General features: G+C 40.7%; 1 protein-coding gene across 1 annotated transcript in view; it reads right to left on the bottom strand.

The window, feature by feature from the left end:
- The window catches only part of LOC138805568 (uncharacterized protein C3orf20-like), an 85,906-nt gene that overhangs the window by 62,255 nt on the left and 1,180 nt on the right, over positions 1-22,471 (bottom strand). Inside the window, exons 2-6 of the mRNA XM_069990357.1 lie at positions 12,418-12,487; positions 12,237-12,310; positions 9,756-10,243; positions 4,519-4,617; positions 1,428-1,527 (exon numbers count right to left, since the gene is read on the bottom strand). Coding sequence (XP_069846458.1) covers positions 1,428-1,527; positions 4,519-4,617; positions 9,756-10,243; positions 12,237-12,310; positions 12,418-12,474 — 818 coding nt within the window. The 5' untranslated portion in view covers positions 12,475-12,487. The remainder of the gene's footprint in view (positions 1-1,427; positions 1,528-4,518; positions 4,618-9,755; positions 10,244-12,236; positions 12,311-12,417; positions 12,488-22,471) is intronic.

Raw genomic sequence — 22,471 nt, forward strand, 5'->3', positions numbered from 1 at the left:
CATTTCTAAATTAAAAACAAAAACAAAACTGAGTATGTAAAATACACCTCTAAAAATAGTTATTCCATATTGGAAGTTAGGTAAAAAAACAGCAGAAACAAGTTATGGTCAGTAATAAATTGACTTTAGAGTCAGATAAGTCTGGGTTGTATTCATTTTGGGTTGTGCTTTGCCTTTTGTAGCTGCATGATTGTAAATATTTTATAGTATGCTACATTTTATAGTAGGCTCATTTTCTCATCATAAAATGAACATGATAATCACACCCTTCTCATGGGGCTTCTGTGAGGAAAGGCATCAGGCCTACCATCTAGCACTCAGTACTTTGTCAATGGTACCTACTATTATCAAAGCCATATAATTGTTTTGATTTATCCTTTGTTGATCAGTAAGTTGCTGAGACCTTTAGGCTCTCAGCTGCTTTGCCTTTCCTTTTATTTTGTTGATTGTGGGGCCTGAACTCTAGGCCTGGGCCCTGTCCCTCAGCTCTTCAGCTCAAGGCTAGCACTCTACCATTTGAGCCACAGCACCACTTCCAGCTTTTTCTGCTTATGTGGTGCTGAGGAAATGAACCCAGGGCCTCATGCATTTAAGGCAAGCACTCTACCACTGAGCCATCTTCCCTGCCACCGTACCCTTTTTTTCTTTTCCTTTCCTCTCCTTCTCTTCTGTTTTATGTATTTATCCCTCTTTGCTTCCAATATTTTGGTGTATAATCCTGTCACCTGCCAAGGCTGATAATTCCTCCTGATAATTTCTCACAGTAAATTTCCCATTGTTAACAGGAAGAGAAAAGTGTGTGTGTGTGTGTGTGCGCACACACGTGTGCACGCACACGCACTCATACATGCACATTATTTTTTCACATTATAGGCATAATAGGCAGATGAGTTGATTTAGTAAAAGTACTACATGCACACTCTACATCCATTCTTGCCTATGCTTCGTCAAAGCACATGGTTATAAAAGGGTACTGATGGCTCACATATGTAATCCTAGCTACTCAAAAGGCTGAGATCAGATCACTGAGGTTCAAAGCCAGCTTGGGCTCCAAAATAACCAGAAAAATTGGCTGGAAAATGTAGAGTATTAGCCAAGCATGCAAAGCTGAGCAAGTAAAAGGTTTCTTTTTTTTTTTTTTTTGGGGGGGGGGGTCTGGTTGTGAGGCCTGAACTCTGGGCCTGGGTGCTGTCCCTCAGCTCTTCAGCTCAAGGCTAGCGCTCTACCACTTGAGCCACAGCGCCACTTCCGGCTTTTTGCTTATGTGGTGCTGAGGAATCGAACCCAGGGCCTCATGCATGCAAGGCAAGCACTCTACCACTGGGCCACCTTCCCAGCCCAAGTAAAAGGTTTTGAGTTCAAATATTTGCAGGGGTGGGGAAAGAGGAAAGAGTATATGGTTGTAAAGACTGTAGAGAACTCCCTACATTTGAATTATGGCTACTTGTAGTCTCTTCACAGCAGCACTGAGGAGTGTCTTCCATTGTAGAATTTCCCATTTGGAATAAGGATGATTGAAGATCCAACCTTTAAAAAAAAAAGACACATTGAACACAAAAAGGATACTTCAAAATGAATGCTAAGTCAGTAATCGCTAGGGAAACCATGCCAAGCCACAAGTCTACCAAAGCCTATTATGGAAAAGGAACCAAAACCCAGTGGTGAAAATTATACATAAATTACCTGCTGAAAAATTCTCTCCTAAGCCAGGCTCTGGTGGCTCACACCTGTAATCCTAGCTATTCAGGAGGCTAAGATTTGAGGTTCAGGGTCAAGGCCAACCTGGAAGGTCAGTGAGACCCTTATCTCCAATAAACTAGTCAGAAAAAGCCAAATGTGGTCTGTAGCTCAAGTGGTAGAGCACTAGCCTTGAGCATGAAGAGGTTCAGGGACAGTGTCCAGGCCCTGAGTTCAAGGCCAAAGACTGGCAAAAAAAAAAAAAAAAGTTCAACATTAGTCCAGACAGGAAAGTCTATGAGACTCTCAACTCCAATTAGAGCACTAACCTTGAGCACAACTCAGAGACAGTGCCTAGGCCCTGAGTTCAAGCCCTAGAACTGGCAGGCAAAAACAAAAACAAAAACAAACCACTCCTCAAAGAGATTAGCCCAAAGCAATCTTAATTATTTGAGGTTGTACCACAACCTTTATAATCCATGCAAACCTACTGATCAGATTCCTCAGCACTCCCTTCCCCTTCTCAACTATGGAGAGAATACATAGAGGAGAGAGGCTCTCTTTAGGATTCTCCCACTAATGAACTTAGGTGTCTAATATTTCTGGACTTCGGTTTTCTCCTCTGTACAATGAGAGAATTGAATAAGCTAGTCTCAAAGGCCGCTCTCAGCTCTCATGTAAAAAGTCTACCCTTGTAGTGACCCAATGGACAGATTCACAGGCAGCTTTCAGGTAGAAATCTGGGGAAAGAGGAAAACCTGCCATTTATTTATTTTATCCCACTGAGTCTAGTCTATTCAATGAAGCATTAAAAATAATAAAGTTGGGAGGGTGAAAGGGGGAAAGGAGAACATGGCTTCCACCAAACCAACGCTGTTAACTTTTGTGTTATCTCTAGAATTTTTGCCCCATACTTAGGCAACATTCAAGTGTAATTACAATGGGTATACTGTGCTCCATCTCCAGGCCTTTGTCTTTGCAATGAGTTCTTCATTTTAGCCACAACTCTAGGTAAAGCTTTGCATTGGGGCAATGTGGCTCCTCCCATGTTTTTCTTCAACCTCCATTCCTCACCTTAGCCCTAGATTATGAAAGTACATGACATCTCTTCTTTAGGAGAACATGTCATATGGCTCAAGCTGGATTGATGATTACATTCTTTTACCATCTGCAAGCTAATAATCCAGGTCTGACCAATGATATTACTTTATCTTCCAAGAACGACATTTGTATCACTTGATCAAAGCTAATGAGAGTCATTATCTAAGACTGACACATGAAACTGGAAGAAAAGAAATCACTTGTTTCCTAAACAGAAAATATGTGAATCTAGGAGTCACAAGAACTATTTTCTTCGTCATGAAAGGAGAGCTCAATAGAAGCTCACAGACTACCAGTGACTACTAAAAGGCTTGCTAGGGCTGGGAAGTTGGCTCAGTGGTAGAGTGCTTGCCTTGCATGTCTGAGGCCCTGGGTTCAATTCCTCAGCACCACAAAAGAAAAAAGCTGGAAGTGGCGCTGTGGCTCAAGTGGTAGAGCGCTAGCCTTGAGCTGAAGAGCTGAGGGGAAGTGCCCAGGCCCAGAGTTCAGGCCCCACGACCGGACCCAAAAAAAAAAAAAAAAAGGCTTGCTATTGGATTGCCTGCTGAGAGATTTCCTGTTACTGGACCACTTCATTTGAATTTCTGAGCATTTTCATGTTGGACTTGCTGAATACCTTATATACTTAATTCCTACATAACAAAATACATTTAACTGTGCTTATGCTTAGCATATGCCCTTAGCTTTATTTCCTATCTGGCCCACCTTAGTTAGAGAGTGCCAGTTCTAAATTCTGATATGTAAGGAGGAGCTGGAATATAGCCCAGTGATAGAGCTCTCATAAAGTATGCTAAAGACTCTGGATTCAATCCCCGGGGGAGGTTTGGGGAAAGAAGGGGAAGAGGAAAAGAGGGAGTGAGAAGGGGAGTAGGGGGAGGGAAAAAAAGGTGGACAAGGAAGGGGATGAGGAGGGCAAGAAGGAAGAGATAGGAAGAAGAAGAGTAGGAAGATGAAGAAAAAAAGAAGTAGAAGAGGAGGGGAGGGAGGTGGAGGAGGAGGAGGAGAAGGTAAGCAATTGGGATTAAGATATGAAAGGGACACTTAGCACCTAAGCACATCCTCTAAGTCAAGAATCTTTCAGCAGTTCTTAGAGCTGATGAAAGGTCATGAAAAGCAGGTCTGTGAGACCCACAGCAGTCAATCCTCCTGTACTCCCTGAGTCATTCCCTGAGTATTCCCTGTATTCCCTGAGTCATGCAGTAGTTGACTGTAGTATGCCATATCCATCTTCTGTTCCAAAGGATAGCAAGCTTGGCTTTTCCTAACAACTCATATCCTATCTACCTTATAAACTTATTCAATTTGAAAAACCCTGGATGGTCTCTGATAACAACTGAGGTAAGAACAAAAGTTGGCCACTTCACACACAAACTTTTGTTCCTGATAAGGAGCAAAACTGTTTGTTTTTATTGTGTAAGGACCCTGGGCCTGTATTCTAAGAACATGAATGTTCCAAGAACAAGAACACTGCCATAAAACCTGGTTCTTAAGAACATGAAGAAAAACCTCATAGGGCATATGGACCAAAAATCAAGGATGGCTTGGTCAGAGAGGAAAGACTATAAAAATTTAACTTACAGGCTGTGGGTGTTTGACTCAGTTCCAGGAAAAGGATGTCTTGGAGCAAAGTTCGCAGTCCAAGACATATAAGTGACTCCCACTCTGACTGCTCATCAGAGATGACCCTGATTTGAGTGGCTAAAGGATCTTACCCTGATTTGAGTGGATAAAGGTTCTTACCATTTTCTAAACAGATCTTGGATGACAGTGAGAAGTGTATGACAGCGGAGAAATTGCTTTCCTGGCACATCTGGGAAGACTGGCTATTCCTGACAAAAGCTAAGAGAAAAGAAAAAGAAAGCAAGGAAGAATGTTAGAGGGAAATGAGAAAGAAGGTAACGAACATTTTTCTAGACTATCATCAATAGAAAATCACAGTCAATAATTTATTTTCAAGCCAGGCGCTGGTGGCTCACACCTGTAATCCTAGCTACTCAGGAAGCTGAGATCTGAGGATTGTGGTTCAGAGCCAGCCCAGGCAAGAAAAGCCATGAAACTCCAATAAACCACCAAAAAACCAGAAGTGGCACTGTGGCTCAAATGGTAGAGTGCTAGCCTTGGGCTGAAGAGCTGAGGGACAGTGCCCAGGCCCAGAGTTCAAGCCCCATGACTGACCCCCCCGCCAAAAAAAAATTTCTTGCCAGGACATTAACAAAAATTCCCATAAACAGCAAAAATAACTCATGAAATATTTTCACCATTTGCCCTGAATATGAATCAGCTTTTTAGATTGAAAACTCTTTGTATAATTCTTTGATTTATTATGACTATTTCATTTATGTTTCTTTCCTAAGAACTGATATGCCACACAAAGATTACTGACAAAGAACACATGTTTTATTTTCATTCTTTCTTTTAACAATTGGTTAAAAGTCAGAAGCCTGTTGCTAGTATACGGGAGAAGAGAAACAACTGTCATGACATAAGGCCCCTCTTTAATATTACTAAGTTTTGTGCTTAAAAAGTAAATCTAGGTTTCTCTCAATGTTCTCCACATTCTGTTAGTATGCCTCTGCCTTTTTGTTTGTCTGCTTGCTTGTTCTGCCAAGGTTTTTTACAAAAAAAGAAAAAAAAAAGTAAGTAAATCTAGCTGAGAAATAAGCTGGGTGTCAGTGGTTCATTCCTGTAATCCTAGCTACTCAGAAGGCTGAGGATTTAGCCCAGGCAGGAAAATCTGTGAGACTCTTATCTCTAATTACCCACCAAAAAAAAATGCTAGCAGTGGAGCTGTGGCTCAAGTGGCAGAGTGCTAAACTTGAGCCAAAAAAAAAAAAAAAAAAAGTGCCTAGGCCCTGAGTTCAAGGCTCAGCAGGACCAGCACCAGAAACAAAAGTAAATCTAAACAAGAAACCTTATTATTTTATGAAGTGACGTAAATGTATCCTGTGGGGAAAAAAAAAAAAAACATTTATCTTTTAAAAGCTGTCAGAAAAGAAAAAGTAAAAGTTTGAAAACAGAGCTCACAGAGGCCTTAAACTTTTTATATAAAGTAGGAGAGATATAAGTCCAGGATCCCATATCAGTTATGCTGCATTTAGAACAAATAATACAAAAATTATAATGGTGAGGGAAAAAAGAAATAAGGCTATAGATAAGAATGCTCAGGGTCTGGGAAGTTAGCTCAGTGGTAGAGTGCTTGCCTTGCATGCCTGAGGCCCTGGGTTCAATTCCTCAGCACCACATAAGCAAAAAGAAAAAATCTGGAAGTGGTGCTGTGGCTCAAGTAGTAGAGCACTAGCCTTGAACTGAAGAGCTGAGGGACAGTGCCCAGGCCCAGAGTTCAGGCCCCACAACTGGACCCAAAAAAAAAAAAAAAAAGAATGCTCATAGTACCCATGATATATTTATTGGACATTCAAGATATTCTAGGCACTATGCCTAGAATTATATAATTTAATTGTCTCAACTAAGTTCCATCATCTTCATTTTACAAGTGAGAAAATGAAGATAAATTTCAGAGAGAAAGAGTAAGATGGCAGATTGGAAGCAGCCACCATTTTCAACCTGTAAATGTAAAGAATCCAGTGACATAAAAGTAACAAGATTCTGAGGAAGGAAGAAGAAAGAAAGGAGAAACTACAAGGAGTTAAAGAAGTTGTAGGAATTTATAGAGAACCAAACAAAGAACCACCAAAGAAAAGGGCAAGGAGTCCTGAGCTGGCATCCTGCTCTCCTGGCTGGAGAAGGGTGCCTGAAGATTGCTAACACCAGGACTATCCTTTCTGTCTCATTCCTACTACTAGTAAGGAAGAACTACCAAGAGCACCAAGATATATCTTGGATCTTATATTCATCTCAAAGATCTGAGCAATAGAAGTGACTAGTTTCCATTAAAACTTACACAAGGCTGTGGTTTACTGCATGTAATGTCTTGCAAAACCAAGCTTTCTCACCCCGAGTGGAGAAGATTCCATACAATGTCTTAAGCACTGAAATCAAGTATTTATCAACAGAAACATACTCTGCCAATCTACATAACACCATCCAGCTATCAACTTATCTTAACAAAGCTGCAAAAAAAAAAACCTTGAAAATGTATAGCACAGTAAGTCTCAATAAATCCTGGACCCAGAATAGTACATCCCAGAGAAAGATCACAAAATTCATGAATAAAGTAATATGCTTCCCTTAAAAACCAGTTACACCACAATAAAGGTCTTAAGTGAGAGTGAAGAAAAAGAAAGTCTAAACAATAAGCTTGATGAAACAATGATAAGAATGGTTAATGAAATAAAGAGATGTTTAAAAAACCATATGAATTTAGCCGGGCGCCAGTGGCTCATGCCTGTAGTCCTAGCTACTCAGGAGGCTGAGATCTGAGAATCAAGGTTCAAAGCCAGTCCAGGCAGGAAAGTCCATGAGACTCTTATCACCAATAAACCACTAGAAAACCAGAAGTGGTGCTGTGGCTCAAGCAGTAGAGCGCTAGCCTTGAGCTGAAGAGCGCAGGGACAGAGACCAGGCCCAGAGTTCAACCCCACGACTAACAACAACAACAACAAAAAAAAAACAAAACATGAATTTAAAGACAATTCCAACAAACAAGAAAATTGAACAAACAAGAAGAGAAATCAAACAAACAAGAAAATACAAACAATTGGATGAACTAAAGAAGGCAATGCAAGATATGAGCGAGAAATTCAATAAATACATAGAAACCTGGGGGAGGGAGGAAGATTGGGTGGTGGGGCAGGGGGAGGATGGGAAGGGATGGGAAGGGGAAACAAAGGAGGAGGCTACAATGCTTGATAAGAAATGTACTCATTATCTTGCCCATGTAATTGTAACCCCTCTGTACAGTATTTTCACAATAAAAAAAAATATTTGCAGAAAACTTCCTCAATCTTGAAAAAGAGAATACCATCAATGTGATGGAAGCCTACAGAACTCCAAATGTGTTTTTACACACTATAGTAAAGACACTAAAATTATAGAACAAACTAAGAATATTGGAAGCTGCAAAAAGAGATGACAAGTAAAGTGACAAGCCTAAGCCGGATATTAGTAGCTCAAACCTTTAATCCTGGTTACCCAGGAAGCTGAGATCTGAGAAATCATGGCTCAAAGCTAGCCTGGATGAGAAAGTCTGTGAAACTCTTATCTCCAATTAACCATCAGGAAACTAGAAGTGGCACTGTGGCTCAAAGTAGTAGAGTACTAGCCTTGAGCAAAAAAGCACAAGGACAGTGCCCTGGCCCTGAGTTCAAGCCCCATGACCACCACCACTACCAGCAACAACAAAAAAGGCAATCCTATTAAAATAAGAGCCTATTTCTTAACACAGACACTAAATCTAAGGAATACATGGAAAAAACAGTTCAAGCCCTGTAAGACAACAATCGCCAACCTAGATTGTTTTGCCCAGTGAAGCTAAGTATCAATATTCAACAAAACAATGATGGAAAAATAAAAACTTCCAGGATAGACAAAAGCTAACGTAATTCATGAATATTCAGAACTGCAAAACATACAAGGGAATCCTACTCACAGAAGAAAATAAAAAACAGAAATATTTAGGAAAGGATGAGGATAGAAGCATCACAAAAAAATCTGATAAAATAGATTTCAACTTAAAATCAATCAGAAAAGACAAAGAAAGTCATTTTCTATTTAAAAGGGAATGATCCATGCAAAGAAATTTACAATTTGTAACATATATACATCAAATAGTAGCACATCCACGTTCATTAAACAAACACTTCTAGATTTACAAGTTCTGATAGACCACAACACAATATTAGTGGGACCGTTCAATACCCCACTCTCATGAATACATAAAACATCCAAACCAAAAAAATAAAAAAAAAAATCTTAGAATTATATGACTCTATAGATTAAATGGACTTAACAACTATCTACAGGATATTTCATCCAGCAGTGGCACAATATACATTCTTCTCAGCAACCCATGGAACTTTCTCCAAAATAGATCATATCCTAAGACTTAAAGCAAGTCTTAGCAAATATTAAAAAATTGAAATAATGTTTTGCATTCTATGAGGCCATAATGGAATTAAACTAGAGCTTAACAGCAAAATAATAGAACAGAAAATACACAAACACATCGAGACTGAATATGCTGTTGAATGACATATGAAATAAAAGGAAAAATCAAAAAGTTCGTAGAAGCTAATGAAAACACATCCTATCAGGACCTCTGGGATATAGAAAAGGCAAGATTTAGAGGAAAATTTATAGCCATGAATGCCTACATAAAAAACAACAATAGCAACCACTAGAAAGCACTCAAACATGATATTATGCTATAGTTTTGTGAGATGTTATGTGGAGAAAATAGGTAAATTACCCACGGGTCTCTTCATGTCTTTATGTTATTTCTCATAACTGTATTGGAAGTACAATTATCTTAAAGTATAGTTTAGATTAAGAATATCTTTGTGGGGGCTGGGAAGGTGGCTCAGTGGTAGAGCGCTTGCCTTGCATGCCTGAGGCCCTGGGTTCGATTCCTCAGCACCACATAAGCAAAAAGAAAAAAGCCGGAAGTGGCACTGTGGCTCAAGTGGTAGAGTGCTAGCCTTGAGCTGAACAGCTGAGGTACAGCGCCCAGGCCCAGAGTTCAGGCCCCACAACCAGACCCAAAAAAAAAAAAAAAAAAAAAAAGAATATCTTTGTGGCAGCATTGCATTTCTGTTGAATTTTCCTGCTAGAAGAAAATCTCAAGGACATCATAAAATGCAGAATCTGGTAAGGCCTAATGGATGCTTTTATTGAAAATGTCACGAACTCTTGTACCTGACATTCATTATTCATTATTCTTCACTTACTAGAATGATTAACACAAACCCAATAACATTAAAATAATATATAAGTATTGCCTTGCCAATATTTCACTTACTAGCTTTTATTTATTTATCCCAGACTATAACTAATAAATGTAACAAATATCTTCTACTTACACATTTTTCCCAAAGGTTTACTTGGTACAACATGGAGACCTTTTTTGGCTTTAACCAGATGATTTTCTTTATGAAGTTCTTTTGGATTGTTGCTGATTTTGAAATTGTTCGAGTCAATGATGGTACTGGAACTGGAATCTCCGTGTAAAGCTTTGTCTTGCTCTAGTGTTGTAAGTGTAGTATCTTCTGTAAAATCTTGCCAACTATAATTCATGAGATTCTCAATCCCCACAGGAAAAGTCATTTGGTACTCAGCATATTTCTGCAATGTCTTCCCAAGTTCATATAGTATTTCAGGAGCAGTTAGTTTGTATTCTTTGAGTAGGTTCTTTTGCAAGTACATTTTGGAGAGTTTAGGACTTGGAGAAAAGCTGAGCACTCTAGGAGATTCTGAGAAACCAAGAGAATGGGACTTATCCTTTTCTTCAATTAAAGCTACTGTACCCACTCTGGTAAGCTTTTGTTCTTTTGATTTTTTCTTCTTATGACTGTAAAGAACATATGTGAGCATTAAAAACATTTATAATAATGATGTAATTTTCTTTCTAGAAATTCATATTGTTGGATTAAAATATGATTAAAAAGATGCATAATGCACAAAATGTTTGTTTTGGGGTTGTTTTCTTTTGGGGGAGTGACGATTGTGGGGCTTGGAACTCAGGGCCTTGGCAGTGTCCCTGAACTCTTTTGCTTAAAGTTAGCACTATGTCACTTTGAGACACAATACCACTCCGGTTTTCTGGTGGTTAATTGGAAATGAGAGAGAGTCTCTCAGACTTTCCTACCCTGGTGGCTTCAAACCTTGATTTCTGGCACATGGCTTATAACATTATTATTATTATTTTTTTTTGTATGAGGCAGTACTGGGTGTTTCCAAACAGGCTTCTCAGGACATATTCCAAAGCCAGGTGCCATTGGCTCACACCTGTAATCCTAGCTACTCAGGAGGCTGAGATCTGAGTATTGCAGTTCAAAGCCAGCCCAGGCAGGAAAGTCTGTGAGACTCTTATCACCAGTAAACCACCAGAAAACCGGAAGTAGCACTGTGGCTCAAGTGGTAAGAGTGCTCGCCTTGTGATGAAGAGCTAACAGACAGTGCCCAGGCCCAGAGTTCAAGACCCACAACTGGATTCCCCCCCCCCAAAAAAAAGAAAATGTAGCAAGTATAGGATGAAAAAGTGGAATGACTAATTCCATTAATTCATTCATCTTTGTGAGCTTTGACACATTTCATGATTGGTAACGACAAATCTTTAATAGGCATATTCTATATAAATACTATTTGAAGAACTGGGAACAGAGAAGTGATTAAGACCAATCCTTTCTTGAGGGGAGAATAAATAAATAAACAAATAAATGGTATTATCACTTAGAACACTGGAAAGTAATAAATACAACAAAAAAGTTAATAATGGCAGGAACAGTAGAAATCTGAAATAGATAATTTAAAAAGTCTCATTACAGGGGGTGGGAAGTTGGCTCAGTGGTAGAGTGCTTGCCTCACATGCATGAGGCCCTGGGTTCGATTCCTCAGCACCACATAAACAGAAAAAAGCCAAGGGGCTGGGAAGGTGGCTCAGTGGTAGAGCGCTTGCCTTGCATGCATGAGGCCCTGGGTTCGATTTCTCAGCACCACATAAGCAAAAAGAAAAAAGCCGGAAGTGGCACTATGGCTCAAGTGGTAGAGCGCTAGCCTTGAGCTGAAGAGCTGAGGGACAGCGCCCAGGCCCAGAGTTCAGGCCCCACAACTGGACCAAAAAAAAAAAAAAAAAAAAAAACAGAAAAAAGCCGGAAGTGGCGCTGTGGCTTAAGTGGTAGGGCGCTAGCCTTGAGCTGACAAGCTGAGGGACAGTGCCCAGGCCCAGAGTTCAGGCCCCACAACTGTCAAACAAAAAAGTCTCATTACAGGAAGTGGCGCTGTAGCTCAAGTGGTAGAGCGCTCGCCTTGAGCTGAAGAGCTAAGGGACAACGCCCAGGCCCAGAGTTCAAGCCCCACGACCGACAAAAAAAAAAAAAAAAAAAAAAAAAAGTCTCATTACAAACATACTACTTAAATAAAAAGTTGAAGGGAGTGGCGCTGTAGCTCAAGTGGTAGAGCGCTGGCCTTGAGCTGAAGAGCTGAAGGACAGCGCCCAGGCCCAGAGTTCAAGCCCCACGACCGACAAAAAAAAAAAAAAAAAAAAAAAGTTGAAGGGGATGAAGAGCAAACTATGCAGAAAACAGAGGCAACATCTAGTGAAAATTTCCCAAGCAAGAAATGAGGCTGGGTTTATTGCAGAATAGTAAGGAAACCATACTACTGACTAATATAGCTAACATAATTAGCTAGTGATTAATCTCATGGTCAGGTATGAAATGGCAATTCTTTGGTTTGGCAGGAATGAGGGAAGAAATGGGAATGAAAGACCAATGTTCTTGGGCATTGTATAAATTCTTACAAATATAAAGTAACACAAAAACTAAAGAATCCAAATATTTTACCCATAATTTTCAGTTAAGTGGGAAAACTGGTCCTCATAGATTTCTTTTTTCCATTTTTTGGTTTTAGGTTTCAACTAAAATGAAAGAAATGTTTGCAATTAAGATATAAGAAATGTTATGCAAAAATGAGTTGTTTTCTAATAAGTAACTATAATTTGATGAAATAGAGCAACACTATTACCTGATCAAAGAAATAGATGGATGCAGTATCTGAAGTAGCTTTATGAGATCCCTCCATTCTCCCATGAGACCTAAGAAGAGGAGATTGGAAATCTGAAGATAAGTTATCATATCTTTAGGTGATATTTCAAAGTACTCCATGGCTTTAAGGTTTAAATGATTAAAAAAAAAAGTTCTGGAGGCCAGGTGCTGATGGCTCATGCCTATAATCCTAGTGAGATCTGAGGATCATGGTTTGAAGCCAACCCAGGCAGAAAAGTCTCTGTGAGACTCTTATCTCTAATTAATCACTCAAAAACTGGAAGTGGCACATTGGCTAAAAGTGGTAGAGCACTAGCCTTGAGCAAAACAGCTCAGGAACAGTGTCCAGGCCCTGAGTTCAAGACCCATGACCTAAAAGAAAAAAAAAAAAGTTCTGGAAACAGCTGGGTGCCAGTGTAATCCTAGCTACTCAATAGGCTGGGATCTGAGGATCATAATTTGAAGCCACCCTAGATAGGAAAGCCCTTGGGACTCTTTTTCTTTTCTTTTTATAGGATGTTTAGCACCAGCAACCCTTGTTTCTACCTACCAGATGCTACTAACATACCCCTCACCTAGATGGGACAGTAGAAAGCGCCTCCCGGTATTGACAACTGTTCTCTAGGGATCAAAAATAATCTTTGGTTTAGAACTGTGCAGTGGCAAAAAAAAAAAAAAAAAAAAAAAAAAGTTTGTTTGTGCATGTTTTCTCTCATATGCAGAAGCTAAAACTAAAATACACTGGGATATGATAAATTATACAGTACCCTAGGCATTCACAGTGAGACCAGAGGAGGATATCTTAGAGAGGAACACAAAGGCACAATGCCTATGTGCATCTGATCATATAAAATAGTATTTAGCAGGCGCAGCACTGATAGCTCACTGAGATCTGAGAATCATAGTTCAAAGCCAGCCTAAGCAGGAAAGGCCCAGAGACTCTTCTCTCTAATAAATCACTAGAAAACCGGAAGTGGTGCTGTGGTTCAAAGTGGTAGAACGCTACCCTTAAGCAAAAAGAGTTCAGGGACAGCACCTAGGCCCTGAGTTCAAGCCCCATGACCAAACAAAAAATAAATAAAATAAAAAATATTTATCAAAATGAACTCCAGGAAATAGAAACAAGATTTTTTAAAAAACTTTTTTGTCTTATTTGTTCATTTATCTGTTTGGGGGAGAGTAAAGGGAAATAGAGGGAAAAAGGGTAAACAAATGCAGCAGTGGTACTCACTAGATACTATAATGAAAATTAACTATACAGCTGGTGGTGGGGATGGGAAGAAAAAACTGGGAGAGAGCAAGGGAAGGTGTGACATTGGCCAAAAATGAGAAATACACTTTTTGCCTGACTTGTATAACTGTAACCCCCTGTACATCACCTTTATAAAACAATTAAAATATTAAAAAAGAAGTTTGTTGGGGTAGCTCATATCTATGATTCCAGCCCTCAGCAGACAGAAGTAAGAGAATTGTGAGTTTGAAGCCAGCCTGGGCTACAAAACAAGACTGAATTGTTTCAGAGGAAAAACAAAGTTTGTTTGGCAGTGCTGTTAGAGTACTCTACACATAAAAACTAATTCAAGAGAGATTCTTATCTCCAATTAACCACCAGAAAACCAGAAGTGGCACTGTGGCTCAAGTAGTAGAGCACTAGCCTTGAGCTGAAGAGCTCAGGGACAACACCCAGGTCCAGAGTTCAAGCCCCACGACCATTAAAAAAATAACAACTAATTCAAAATGGATTGCAAAATAAGAGAAAATACTTGCAAATAAACATTTAATAGCCTGCGGGGGGAGGCTGGGAAGGGATGTAAAGGGTAAACAAAGGAGGAGGCTGCAATGCTTGATAAGAAATGTACTCATTATCTTGCCCATGTAATTGTAACCCCTCTGTACAGTATGTTCACAAAAAATTAAAATTAAAATTAAAAAAAATTAATAGCCGGGTGCCAGTGGCTCATTCCTATAATCCTAGCTACTCAGGAGGCTGAGATTTGAGGATCTCACAGTTTCCTGCCCAGGCTGGCTTTTAACGGAGATCTTCAGATCTCAGCCTCCTGAGTAGCTAGGATTGCAGATGTGAGCCACCAGCACCTAGCTAATAGTTTCTTTTTATATAATGAAAATATTCTATAAAGAGTAGAGACAGCTGTATAAACCAAAACTACTAAAAGCCATATACCTTTTAATGTATGAGTGTTTTGGAATGCAAATCATTGTTTCTTAGGTCCAAGAATGGGACTCAAACTCGGTACCTGATGGGCTGGGGAATGTGGCTTGTGGAAAAGTGTTTGCTAGCATACATAAAGCCCTGGGTTTGATTCCTCAGTACCACACAAACCGAAAAAGTAGGAAGCAGTGCCCAGGCCCTGAGTTCAAGCCTCAGGACTGGCAAAACAAACAACAAAAACAAACAAAAAACCCCCTCAATATCTTAAGTTTCTGCTTATTGGCTAGCACTTTAACAACTGAGCCATACCTCCAACCCTATCATGTAGTGTTTTTTGTTGGTTGTGAGCTTGAACTCAGGGCCTAGGTGCTGTTCCTGAGCCTCTTCGTACTCAAGGCTAGCACTCTACTTCTTGAGTCAAGGTGTCACTTCTCGTTTTTGAGTGGATAATTGGAGATAAGAATCTCACAGGAATTTGAGCTTGGGTGGCTCAAGCCTGTAATCCTAGCTACTCAGGAGGCTAAGATATGAAGATCAAGTTCAAAGCCAGTAAGGGCAAGGAAATTCAGTGAGACTCTTATCTCCAATTAACCACCAGAAAACTGGAAGTAGGGCTGTGGCTCAAGTGGTAGAGTGCTCACCTTGAGCTGAAGAGCTGAGGGATAGTGCCCAGGCCCATGACTGACCAAAAAAAGGAGTCTCACAGGGACTTTTCTGCCCAGGCCAGCTTCAAACCTCCTGAGTAGCTAGGATTATAAGCATGAGCTACCAGCACCAGTCTCATGTATTTTTTTAAATGGAATCTTCAATTGACTTTTCAACACAAACTGAGGTCAACCATGTTCAGATTCCATGTATACCAACTGAGAGATAAGATCTGTGAGGTATCAGGTCTTTGAAATATCTGAGCACCTTAAAAAAATATCTTCCTTGGCTCCCCAGGTCAGGGAATTGCTTACTGGTAGCATTGCTTGCTGCTTAGCTTTCTTGAGGCCCTGGGTTAAATTTGATCCCTATCATTAGGGAGGAAAAAGCAATTCCTTTCTCCCTCATCATCTGCCTCATAAGCTAATGTGTGTTTTCAGATCCAAAGAATATTAGAGGTCTATTTGTTGTTACTCTAAAACAAGTGCATACAGAATTCCATTCAGAATTTTCTGACTAGTTGACTCCATTCATGGCTTTTATTTCAGTCATCCTTAGTTACTAGGAATGTAAGATTGAAATTTCTGGATCAAGAGAGACTACCAAGCACTTGTGATTTTCTTATTTCTCCCAGGCCTAATTAAAATCGTAACTATAAAGGAATAATTTTAAAAATTAATCCAAGCCAGGCACTGGTGGCTCACACCTGTAATCCTAGCTACTCAGGAGGCTGAGATCTGAGGATCCCGGTACAAAGCCAGCCCAGGCAGGAAAGTCCATGAAACTCTTATCTCCAATAAACCACCAGAAAAACGGAAATGGAGCTATAGCTCAAGTGGTAGAGCGCTAGCCTTGAGCTGAAGAGCTGAGGGACAGTGCTCAGGCCCAGAGTTCAAGCCCCAGGACCGACAAAATAATAATAATAATAATAATAATAATAATAATAATAATGCAAGTAAAGCACACAGAATAGGAACACAATTTCAGGGGACATAGGATATAATGGACTGTCTAATTGAAATTCAATAAGGGAAGAGGATTTATAACATAGGATAAAAGAGGCATAGTTCAGAATTCAGAATTTCTTTTTTTAGGGTGGGGGGAGTCTCGTACTGAGGGCCGGGCCTTGTCCCCAAGCTTCTTTGCTCAAGGCTAGCACTCTACTACTTGAGCCACAGCTCCACTATTAGCTTCTGTTGTGATTAATTAGAGATAAGAGTCATAAGGAAGTTTCTGCCTAGGCTGACTTTGAACAGCAATCCTCAGATCTCAGTAACTGGCACCTGGATGTCTTTCTTTTGTTAACTGAGGTGGCTATGTATGTGTGTGGTACTTGGAATTGAACTAAGGGGTTCTCCCCTGCTAAGAAAGTCTCTATGTCTGGATCATGCTCTCAATCCCTTTTCTTTAGTTTGTTTCTCAGAAAGGGTCTTGCTTGCACTTTTTCCCAACTAACCAGAGCCACAACCCTTCTACTTCTGCCTCCTGCGTAGCTAGGATTATGGATGTATATCACCACCTCTGGCCTCTTTTGTGAACGCTTGATATAACAAGCACTTAAAACTTTATGTGAATAATGATATTCTTGACACCTTGTCCACAGGAACATTATTTGAAACCATATATAGTTGTCCCAAGTTCAGCTTCGGTCTATTCAAGGTTACTCACACAAAGACTATGGGGGAAGGTTAAAAAAATTTCTACTATGAAATAATTATACAGCCATTACAGAAAAGAGATATTATTTCTCTTATTGTAAGAGAAAAGATACTTTAAAATGTTTATTGGAGCCGGACGCCGATGGCTCACGCCTGTAATTCTAACTATTCAGGAGGCTGAGATCTGAGAATCAGGGCAGGAATGTCCATGAGACTCTATCCCCAATAAACCACTCAGAAAACTGGAAGTGGCACTGTGGCTCAAGTGGTAGAGCACTATCCTTGAGCTGAAGAGCTGAGGGACAGCCCAGGCCCATAGTTCAAGCCCCACCAAAAAAAAAAAAAAAAAAAAAGTTTATTGGGTAGGGGGAAATATGGCATATGAGAGCCACACTGAATTTTAATAAAGTTCCCACAAAAGGAAAATATTGTAAGACACTGATGAAATGCATTTGAGACGATCATTTGATAATAGATCAAGATAATGTATCCCAATCTCTTCTAGGCTCTTGTAGGTATCCTTCTTTTTTTTTTTTTTTTAAATATCTTCTAACAAAATTGCACTGATAAACTCACCAGGTAATTTCTTTTTTTTTTTCCTTTTTTTTTTGGGTCCGTTCGTGGGGCCTGAACTCTGGGCCTGGGCGCTGTCCCTCAGCTCTTCAGCTCAAGGCTAGCGCTCTACCACTTGAGCCACAGTGCCACTTCCGGCTTTTTTCTTTTTGCTTATGTGGTGCTGAGGAATGGAACCCAGGGCCTCATGCATGCAAGGCAAGCACTCTACCACTGAGCCACCTTCCCAACCCTCACCAGGTAATTTCTAATAGGTAAAATCAACAGTATCTTTTCTTCTTTTTTTTTTAGTTAGTCATGGGGCCTAAACTCTGGGCCCGGGGAGCTGTCCCTCAGCTCTTCAGCACATGGCTAACACTCTACCACTTGAGCCAGTTCCACTTCCGGCCTTTTCTGCTTATGTGGTGCTGAGGAATCCAACCCAGGGCCTCATGAATGCAAGGCAAACACTCTACCACTGAGCCACTGTAGCCCCAACAGTATCTTTTTTTTTTTGTCAGTCATGCAGTCTGATCTCTGGGCCTGGGTACTGTCCCTCAGGCTCTTCAGTTCAAGGTTAGCATCCAACCACTTGAGCCACAGTGCCACTTCCAGGTTTTTCTGCTTATGTGTGCTGTGGAATGGAACCCAGGGCCTCATGCATGCAAGGCAAGCACTCTACACTGAACCATCTTCCCAGCCCCCCAACAATATCTTTTGAAACTTTGTACTACTCTATCTTTCCAATAGCAGTTAATGTAGCCAAATAAACTATTTCATAAACACTTTATTTTCATGTATTTATTCTCTAAAACATTTTGTCCTTATCTCTTATTCTTTGGCAATTTCAAGAGTATTTCCTACCTTCCACATATACAAAAAAGGTCCCCCAAAACTTAAGTATTATTTTGAGTTGTTTTGTTTCAGGTTCTTTTCTCCTTAAAATATATCACTTCTACCAGGCTTAGGCCCCAATGACGCCCATATCTATATCTCTAGAGCCATATTTCTAACTTACTAATAATCTGTACAGACGCCCTGCAGGCATGTCAACCTTAGAATACCCACACCTTATCTTTCATTCCACCTCCTTTAAAAACTCTTCTTACCCTCTTCCATTCCCTATCTCAGGGAGTGGTATCACTCTCCACTTAAGAACCTGAGCCAGAAACCAGTAACATCCTCAATTCCTCCCCTTTCTAGTTCAATGAACATTTATATTCTCTTAATTCTACTTTAGAAATGTTTCCTTAATCCAACATCTTCTCTCTAGGCCTCCAACTATAACCAATATTATTATCAACAATAACTAGAACTTTTACCAGATGACTAGCCTCTTCCGTCTCCATTTCTTTCCTTGGAATTCAGGCTATCATACTTAAGGATGTTACTGTAAGGCATATTAAATAGGTAGGTTTCATTAGGTAGCCACAGCTTCACTATCAGCTTCTGTAGTGATTAGGCATGTGACCAGAAGTGGCCCATGATGCGACCTGGCAGGAAGGGGAGATGACTGCTTCCAGGTGTACCAGTTACCTAGGTAACAGATACTGGGTGGAAACTTAGCCCAAGAGGTAGGGAGGTGTCCGCACAGTGCCTACATGGCCTGGGGCAGACCTTACATTCCAGCCTTTTGATAATTATGAAAAAGGGTGAAGATTCTCTCTGGTTACTTGCTGCTGGCAAAGGGCATGGACATTAGGAGTAAGCGACTGAGATGTGGTCCCCTCTGGGAGAAGGCAACAGCTGTCCCTTGGTGTTAGTCCTTGAGTGAAGTCTGGAAGAAGTTTCATAAGGCCGGGAGGGACTGGGCAAAACAACAACAATAACAAAAACTAGAGAGCAAACAAATGGCTAGAGGAAGGGTTTGGAGCAGAAAATTAAAAATTGATTTGGCTAGAATGGCTAGTTCTTATCTCCTGCATTCCAGGCTGTCCAGGAGTAGGTAGAAATGTCCCTAGCTACTATTGAGAAAAGTTAATAAAATGATCCTGAAAACTGATGTAGTATTGCCCTTTTAAAATTAAAGGACAGAGGCTGGGAAGGTAGCTCAGTGGGAGAGTGCTTGCCTTGTATGCATGAGGCCCTTGGTTCAATTCCTCAAAACCACATAATCAGAAAAAGCCGGAAGTGGAAATGTGACTCAAGTGGTAGAGTGCTAGCCATGAGCTGAGGGACAGAGCCCCGGCCCAGAGTTCAGGCCCATGACCGACCAAAGAAAACAACACACAATTAAAATTAAAGGACACAAAAATCAACATTATCTACTTTCACTGTCATTTCATAATGCTTATATAAAATGACTACCCTTAAGGCATAGAAAATAGAGCCAGGTGCCAGTGGTCCATGCCTATAATCCTAGCTACTCAGGAGGCTGAGGTCTGAGGATCTCAGTTCAAAGCAAACCCAGGCAGGAAACTCCGTAAGACTCTTATTTCCAAAAAACCACTCAGAAAACCGGAAGTGGCACTGTGGCTCAAGTGGTAGAGTGCTAGCCTTGAGCTGAAGAGCTTAGGGACAGTGCCCAGGCCCAGAGTTCAAGCCCCATGACCACAAAAACAAAACAAAAGGTAGAAAATACTATACTATCAGAATGGGAACCACTGGTCTAGAAACTAGACTACCATGAGTGTTATTTTTTTTTTTTTTTTTTTGGGTCCAGTCGTGGGCCTGAACTCTGGGCCTGGGCGCTGTCCCTCAGCTCTTCAGCTCAAGGCTAGCACTCTACCATTTGAGCCACAGCGCCACTTCCGGCTTTTTTTCTTTTTGCTTATGTGGTGCTGAGGAATCGAACCCAGGGCCTCATGCATGCAAGGCAAGCACTCTACCACTGAGCCACCTTCCCAGCCCTCATGAGTGTTATTTTTCACAAAACAAAAGGATGTTTAAATTTTTGTTTATCTAGAGTTAAGGTCAGCTCCTGGATGGCTAGCAGACTCCACTCTCCTCGCAGCAAAGTCTCCACCTAGTACCTGCGTTACCTAGGCAACTGGCACACCTGGAAGAGGTCACATCTGCATCCACTGAAGTCACATCTGAATTTGATGTGGTCACACCTTTCTCTGCCCATACCCTAGATAAGGCCTAGCCCAGGCCCAGATGCTCTTTCCCACCTCTTTCCCATTTCTCTCTTTCCCAGGCCTTTCCCAGCTGCATGGAGGGCCAATAAGGCCTGGTGCCAGCCAGAACGATGAATAAACCTACCCCTTAACTGACTACCACGTGCGTGGTGCTATTCTTACTTAGCTACCTCTTTTTAAAAACCTAACACATAGTCTATATGCATCATTTTATTGACTATATGGTATTAAATGTGTTGACATGCTTTCAATGTCTTTTTTTTGGGGGGGGGGGCGGTCCAGTCGTGGGGCCTGAACTCTGGGCCTGGGGGCTGTCCCTCAGCTCTTCAGCTCAAGGCAAGCGCTCTATCACTAGAGCCACAGTGCCACTTCTGGCTTTTTTCTTTTTGCTCATGTGGTGCTGAGGAATGGAACCCAGGGCCTCATGCATGCAAGGCAAGCCCTCTACCACTGAGCCACCTTCCCAGCCCTGGTTTCAGTGTCTTTTGTGGATACAAAATATTAAAATTTAAATATTCCTCGTTTACCCTCCCGCCCCCCCCCCCCACATCTATACTGGGCTACAACTCAATTTTTTTTTTTTTTTGGTGATGTTTACTTTTGAGATAGTGTCTCTCTTCCTGTTCAGGTGCATGCTAAGATCACAGATGATATCACTTTTTATGTGATGATGCTCTCTTTACTTTCCCTTTACCAAGAAATCTCTCTTTAGCTTCTTTTTGCTTTCTTATCCTTTATCTCTCATCCTGTTAAAAAAGTAGAATTGTTTTACTGGACCAGTCTACCTAGGCAAATCCCTGTATTAATCAGCTCTCATATCATTTGTATTATTGATAAGTATATATGTATATATGATAGATATGATACATATATTTTAAGGAATAAGCAGTTTTTAGTATGATTGGATAGGTACTCCTGAGCCTTTGAGATGTACTTCTTTTTTTTTTTGGTGCTGGGAATTGGACCCAGACCTTGTGTATGCTATGCATGAGCTATACCCATTCCCAGTCCCAGATTCTACACTTCATGTGGCCATCCTTGGAGCCTATATTTATGTATGTTTTTAATTATTATTTCTTTTTGAAGATAGATCTCACTGAGTAGCTCAGGCTAATCTCACAATCTTGTTGCCTCACCACATCTAGTTCTGTTTAAAGTTTAATACATAGCCATTAGCAGGAGGTCCTAGACATTCTGACATCAATGAAGCTTGGTCCCTAATCTATAACTAAAACATTCAAGTCTCCAGGTGAACAAAGACCCACATTCAGTAGAAACTGAGTTGGATCAGATAACCAATCACAAATCACTTGGGTCACAGGCTAAGCTCAACTGCAGTTTGAACATTATAAAAGATTATAGAAGCAGCTGGGCACCGGTCCCTGTTGCCTATTATGGTACTCAGGAGGCTGAGATCTGAGGATTCAGGTTCAAAGCCAGTCCGGGCAGAAAAGTCCCTGTGAAACTCTCATCTCTAATAACCACTCAAAAACTGGCATGGCTCAAAGTGTGGTAGAACATTAGCCTTGGACAAAAAGAACTTAGGAACAGCACCCAGGCCCAGAGTTCAAGCCCGACTACCGACCAAAAGAAAGAAAAAAAGAGACGATTAGAGGTGAAGTAACAGGCAAAATTCAATACACTTTGTTTCAACATCCTTAATACAAGAGAAAGGTGACCGAAAATAGAGAAATTGGAGCGTGAACGTCTACATTCACGGGACAGACTAGGTGTCCTTGTCCACAGTTCTTGTCATGAAGTGAAACATGAGAGGAGTGAGAGGACCCCCATTCTGAATCATCCAGGTCTTAGAGAACAGTACACAATCACAGAATTCCAAGATTATCTCAGGTGCCAAGACAGTTTTGCCACAGTCTGTGATTGGGAATAACACAATCCCTGAGAGGGGAGAAGAGAGAGGAGGGGAGG

This window comes from Dipodomys merriami, unplaced genomic scaffold (assembly GCF_024711535.1).
Source record: "Dipodomys merriami isolate MVZ:Mamm:240054 unplaced genomic scaffold, mDipMer1.0.p SCAF_10, whole genome shotgun sequence".
NCBI lineage: Eukaryota > Metazoa > Chordata > Mammalia > Rodentia > Heteromyidae > Dipodomys > Dipodomys merriami.